The 6,845-nt window shown below is 44.3% G+C and overlaps 1 protein-coding gene across 2 annotated transcripts; it reads right to left on the reverse strand.

The window, feature by feature from the left end:
- Positions 1 to 6,519, reverse strand: LOC112080752 (protein QNR-71-like). 2 transcript variants are annotated; one of them, XR_011479559.1, is made up of 3 exons: positions 3,491 to 6,519; positions 632 to 727; positions 1 to 317 (listed from the first exon to the last, which is right to left on the reverse strand). XR_011479559.1 is itself a non-coding variant. In XM_024146657.2 (3 exons), exons 1-3 carry the CDS (start codon positions 2,037 to 2,039, stop codon positions 115 to 117), a joined length of 360 nt encoding a protein of 119 aa, XP_024002425.1. In that variant the 5' UTR covers positions 2,040 to 3,468; the 3' UTR covers positions 1 to 114. The 2 variants fall into 2 exon arrangements, 1 of the variants encoding a protein (XP_024002425.1); XM_024146657.2 differs by lacking the exon at positions 3,491 to 6,519 and adding an exon at positions 1,979 to 3,468.
- Between the last annotated feature and the right edge of the window lie 326 nt (positions 6,520 to 6,845).

Here is a 6,845-nt window from a genome sequence, read left to right on the forward strand (position 1 = left end):
ATAGCTGGCTAGAAACCAGCATTCGTGCAATATTTGGTTCCAGGTGTATAAGTGACAACAGACCCTCATATGGCCAAAAGCTTGGGACTGAGGTTACCAGAACCCTGATCTTGATTACCAGACATGGGATGAGGTTACCAAAACCCAGTCAGTCCTGGAGGAGGACTTACCATTGACGGTGCAGTTCTCAGCCCACACCACCTCTCCATCGGGCGTGACCTTCTGGTTGTGTGGGAACTGCAGCTCGATGGTAAAGGTCACATTGGCTCCAGTCAGGGTCGGTGCATCATTACCCACAATGAACTTCACCTTGCCACCTGTTGGGAAGATTGTACACTTTGAAGTCAATATCATTAGTATACTATTTCACAGAGATTACTTGACTTATTTTACATAAAGTGAGCAGAGGTCATCCAAAAATGTCCACACATTTCAGTGTTATTCCAACCTCATAGTGTGGAAATATATATAAAACACAGGAAAATCAAATGTTGGACTGCATTGGGCCTTTAAACCCCTGTACTGTATGAGCAGCAGAGGTAATCCACAAATGTCCACAAATTTCACAGAGATATTCCTGTCACCATCAGTGTACACACATTGTGTTGAGACAGAGGATAATTGTGCATACCTTTCCAAGAGTCTTTGTACCGAGGATCTTCATCTTTCCAGACTGGATACATTTTCGTATTCCATGATGGATATCGTGTGAAGCGACTTTTGGGCTCTGGAATATAATCATAGAAATTACATAAAAGCAGAGCATGCATTCATTAGAGTTGAAAAGGAAGGAGCTGACCACACTTTCAGTTGCAACCTTAAAGGAGGGCACTGATAAACACTGATTATTTTCATATGCAGTAGTAGTATGTTTGCTTTTTAATCCTGAGTTGGGATTGAACGCCGGTCATCCATAAATGGCACCCTAGCCAAAATCACAATACGGATATCCCAATTGGGGGAGACCGCAAGGTGCTTATCAAGAGTATGATTGTTACAATAGGCTACTGTATTGTGCAATGATCCCACCAACGGTACAAGTTTACTGTTAAATTAAGAATTAACAGCCGCTGACAGATACTCTCTATATTGTTTGGAATTAATGTAAACTGCTGATTGGTGACAAATGACACTCTTGATTTTTAACAATTAATTTAAAGCTCATGCTACTTGACCTATGTTGAAGATAGCATGCATTACTGCATTGGATCTTCCTAGAGGCCCTATGACTGCAATGATGCTTCCCCATAAAATCAATGATGTCAACAGGTTTAATTCAGATTTGTGCAATGTTTGCAAAGCATTTGGCTATCAAAACGGACAATCTCCATTGAAAGGGTTTTGGTCCAGGACTAGGCTTAATCTGTGTCTGGGAAACTGACCCTTGGTCATGCAAAGGGCACATAGTGTTGCACTGTGGAGCCTCTTTCATAAAGCATCTAAGACAAGACCAAATGCAGTGTTCCTCAATACACTGAAAGGTTTGAATAAAACAAGTGTTGCCTGAAATGCCAGATGTGCTGGTCCATTTTTAGCCCAGTGGGCATGTCTAGTGGGCAATATGATCATTATCTGGCTAATAATGGGGGCCTCAAGGGGGGAAAAAATTGTTCGGTGAGGGCCCTCAAGGGGGGAAAAAATGGTTCGGTGAGGGCCCTCAAGGGAAAAAAATGTCCGGTGAGGGGGCCTTAAGGGGAAAAAAATAGTCTGGTGAGGGGGCCTCAAGGAAAGAAAATGGGCAGGTGTGTTAGAAATTCCTTGAGGCCCCCTCACCGGACCATTTTTTCCCCTTGAGGCCCTCTCACTGGACCATTGTTATCCTTAAGGCCCCCACATTGGGAAATCCTGGTGAGCCACAGCCTTAAATGAGGAATAAATCCCTTTTGTAAATTTAAAAATTACTTTCTTGAAAACATATAATGTATATATTCCTGGATTATCTGGTATACATAATGATATCCAGAGTGGCTGTACTTACTTGCTGTAGCATATGAAAAAAGTGCCAGCACCAACACTGCAAGAGCTGTCCCTGTCCTCATGTCCTAAGTGTGCACGCTTCCTTTCCACCTTAAATATGGAACATCCCTTTTCTTCTCCTACACTGCAGGTCAGAACAAACTCACAAAAGCATTGTGATTCCTGGCTTTATAAATGCTCTAATCTCTGACATAACAGCAGTAGTACTAGACCCCTCCTACCCTACTGAAACCTGTGATCCCACCTCCCCAAAAGCACTAGTGACCTATCTGGTTTTCCTAGAACAGTAAAGGAGGGCTCACTTATGTAAGGCACACAATGAAATGGAGATTCAAATGTATTTTACATGCACGATTTAGGTTGACCTTTGTAGACCATGTGTACAAGATTTCAGAAGATACCTGAGTGTAAGAAAGAAGTTTAACTTGTCTGGTGACACAGGGAGTAATTTGGGGAGTGACATCCACCAATCCAGTTAAAAGTAAGACATGAATAAAAGAGAACACACCTGTTGTGATTATTTCCCATTAGGCTGTGCAGAGTCTTGGGACTCAGGAAATTATTTCTGTCTTCTTTATCTTAGTTTGTTTCCATACTGTAGCCTTATAAACTCACTATTACCTACACATCCTCATGAGTGAACTTAGATTCATACTGTATTTGTTAATCTGATTACGGATGGGTGCAACAACTTGTGAAATCAGCAGTCTACCTTCCCAAGGCATTGAGTTAATAAAGCTGCATACAAACATGGCCTCTTTCTTGCTTTCTTGAGTAAGGCAGCTCCAAAATGCAGGTGTTTCAGCCTAGCTCAGTGCTTTCTGTGGTGGTGGGGCCGCCAGCGGAAAGTACAGAGCGTAGGGTTTGGTAATGTTCTCTAGTTGCGCCGTGATTTGCTCAGTGTTCTGCCACTCTTGGGGACACTACGTCACCGCGAAATATACAGGGACCGCAAGAAAGTTCAAACTCCCTTGGGTGCTGCCATAGATTTACATTAGACGTGCCCATCCAAGAAGGCTCAAGGTCATTGGCCACAGAAAAAATTATGTCAAATCATGTTATATATTTTTAATATTTTACCCCCTTTATTCTCCCCAATTTTGTGAAATCCAATTGGTAGTTACGATCTTCAAACAAATGTATTTATAAAGCCCTTCTTACATCAGCTGATGTCACAAAGTGCTGTACAGAAACCCAGCCTAAAACCCCAAACAGCAAGCAATGCAGGTGTAGAAGCACAGTGGCTAGGAAGAACTCCCTAGAAAGGCTGGAACCTAGGAAGAAACCTAGAGAGGAACCAGGCTATGAGGGGTGGTCAGTCCTCTTCTGGCTGTGCCAGGTGGAGATTATAACAAAACATGGCCAAGATGTTCAAATGTTCATTGATGACCAGCAGGGTCAGATAATAATAATCATAGTGGTTGTAGATGGTGCAAGGAGTAAATGTCATGAGTAAATGTCAGTTGGCTTTTCATAGTTGTCAGTTGGCTTATTCAGTGTATCTCTACAGCACCTGCTGTCTCTAGAGTTGAAACTGGAGCAGCAGCACGACCAGGTGGACTGGGGACAGCAAGGAGTCATCAGGCCAGGTAGTCCTGTGGCATGGTCCTAGGGCTCAGGTCCTCCGAGAAAAATAGAGAAAGATAGAGAGAGAGAAAGAGAGAGAGAGAGAAAAATAGAGAAAAAGAGAGATACTTAAATTCACACAGGACACTGGATAAGACAGGAGAAATACTCCAGATATAACAGACTGACCCTACCCCCCCCCCAACACATAAACTATTGCAGCATAAATACTGGAGGCTGAGTCAGGAGGGGTCGGGAGACACTGTGGCCCCGTCTGACGATACCCCCGGACAGGGCCAAACAGGCAGGATATAACCCCACCCACTTTGCCAAAGCACAGCCCCCACACCACTAGAGGGATATCTTCAACCACCAACTTACTATCCTGAGACAAGGCCGAGTATAGCCCACGAAGATCTCCCCCACGGCACGAACTCGGGGGGGGGGGGGCGCCAACCCGGACAGGAAGATCACGTCAGTGACTCAACCCACTCAAGTGACGCACCCCTCCTAGGGACGGCATGGAAGAGCACCAGTAAGTCAGTGACTCAGCCCCCATAATAGGGTTTGAGGYAGAGAATCCCAGTGAAGAGATGGGAACCGGCCAGGCAGATACAGCAATGGAGGTTCGTTGATCCAGTGCCTTTCCGTTCATCTTGTCTCATCGTTGCAAGGTCGAGAGCCATGCGTCCTCCAAAACATGACCTGCCGAGCCGCAATGCTTCTTGACACACCGCTTGCTTAACCCGAAAACCAGTAGCATCAATGTGTAGGGTGAAACTCCGTCTAACTGATGACCAAAGTTAGCATGCAGGCCCCYGGCCCACCACAAGGCGTCGCTAGAACACAATGAGACAAGGAAATCTTCCTGGCCAAACCCTTCCCTAACCACCAGAGCCAATTGTGCGCCGCCCCATGGGGCTCCCGGTCACGGACACTGTGACACAGCATGGGGTAAAATCCAAGACAGTAGTGGCGCCTCAGCACTGCTATGCAGTGCTTTAGACAGCTGCGCCAAAATCACACTATATCTACTGTAGTTTTGATTGGACTGATCATGTCATACACTGATCAACACTGATCAACATCATACCTTCAAAATCTTAGCTAGCAAGCTAGACAAGCAGTCATCTTCATGAAGCACGTCGAAAATCTACTGGCAAATCCTTTTCAATCTTTGTGATATGAAGAGAAATTATAGATAAAAACGTATATCAGTGCTCATTGGACATTGGACATTACACAAGTTGGAAATCACAAATTCAACATGAGGGGTTTGGAAGGAATCAGTGGCTAACTGCAAGAGTTGCAAAGCAATCATTATTTTGCTTCCCCTGCTATTCAGTGGAGAGGGTGTGTGGTCCCAGTCTGGGTTTAAGGGTCACTTTTCCTAGCTTAAAAGGATAAACATTCACAAGCAACACCATGGGCCAGAAAAGGTTGAATACATTGGTCATGCTGTCAATCCGGCGTGACTTCTGCTGCGTTCAAAACAACTGGAAACTCAGAACTGGGAAATCTCAGATTTCAGTGAGTTCAAGACAACTGGGAACTCGGAAAAGAACAAGCTCCAACTAGGAAAATACGTTTTGAGCGGTCATCCAATTCGAAATTCCAAGTCAGGAACTCAGACCTCTTTCTAGAGCTCCGACCTGACGTCATGATTTAACATAGTTTTTTTCTGAGTTCAGTTGTCTTGAAAGCACCRTACATCCAGAGAATGCCAGACTTTGATGACAAAGTTTCATGACAAAATTTGCAAGCAAGGACCGCCGCGCCAACTTCCTTTTCAAGTGAGCACAGCACAACGGTGAGTCCAAAAATGTCTTGTATACTAGTGCATAAATTATGTAATATGCCAGGGAGATATTAAAAATATATATATTTCACCTTTATTTTACCAGGTAGGCTAGTTGAGAACAAGTTCTCATTTACAACTGCGACCTGGCCAAGAAAAAGCAAAGCATTGTGACACAGGCAACAACACAGAGTTACACATGGAATAAACAATAAACAAGCCAATAACACAATAAACAAGTCAATGACACAGTAGAAAAAAAGAAAGTATATATACAGTTTGTGCAAAAGGCATGAGGAGGTAGGCAATAAATAGGCCATAGGAGCGAATAATTACAATTTAGCAGATTAACACTGGAGTGAACAATGAGCAGATGATGATGTGCAAGTAGAGATACTGGTGTGCAAAAGAGCAGAAAAGTAAATAAAAACTGTAGGGGGATGAGGTTAGTAGATTGGGTGGGCTATTTACAGATGGACTATGTACAGCTGCAGCGATAAGTTAGATGCTCAGTTAGGTGATGTTTAAAGTTGGTGAGGGAAATAAAAGTCTCCAACTTCAGCGATTTTTGCAATTTGTTCCAGTCACTGGCAGCAGAGAACTGGAAGGAAAGGTGGCCAAATGAGGTGTTGGCTTTGGGGATGATCAGTCAGATATACCTGCTGGAACGTGTCCTACGGGTGGGTGTTGTTATCATGACCAGTTAACTGAGATAAGGCGGAGCTTTACCTAGCATAGACTTATAGATGACCTGGAGCAAGTGGGTTTGGTGACGAATATGTAGCGAGGGCCAGCCGACTAGAGCATACAGTTCGCAGTGGTGGGTGGTATAAGGTGATTTGGTAACAAAACGGATGGCACTGTGATAGACTGCATCCAGTTTGCTGAGTAGAGTATTGGAAGCTATTTTGTAAATGACATGGCCGAAGTCGAGGATCGGTAGCATAGTCATTTTTACAAGGGTAAGTTTGGCGGCGTGAGTGAAGGAGGCTTTGTTGCGAAATAGAAAGCCGATTCTAGATTTGATTTTGGATTGGAGATGTTTAATATGAGTCTGGAAGGAGAGTTTACAGTCTAACCAGACACCTAGGTATTTATAGTTGTCCACATATTCTAGGTCGGAACCGTCCAGGGTGGTGATGCTAGTCGGGCGGGCGGGTGCGGGCAGCGAACGGTTGAAAAGCATGCATTTGGTTTTTACGAGCATTTAAGAGCAGTTGGAGGCCACGGAAGGAGTGTTGTATGGCATTGAAGCTCGTTTGGAGGTTAGTTAGCACAGTGTCCAAGGAAGGGCCAGAAGTATACAGAATGGTGTCGTCTGCGTAGAGGTGGATCAGGGAATCGCCCGCAGCAAGAACATCATTGATATATACCAGATAAGAGTCGGCCTGAGAATTGAACCCTGTGGTACCCCAATAGAGACTGCCAGAGGTCCGGACAACATGCCCTCCGATTTGATACACTGAACTCTGTCTGCAAAGTATTTGGTGAACCAGGCGAGGCA

The sequence above is a fragment of the Salvelinus sp. IW2-2015 genome, unplaced genomic scaffold, assembly GCF_002910315.2.
Source record: "Salvelinus sp. IW2-2015 unplaced genomic scaffold, ASM291031v2 Un_scaffold16473, whole genome shotgun sequence".
Lineage (NCBI taxonomy): Eukaryota > Metazoa > Chordata > Actinopteri > Salmoniformes > Salmonidae > Salvelinus > Salvelinus sp. IW2-2015.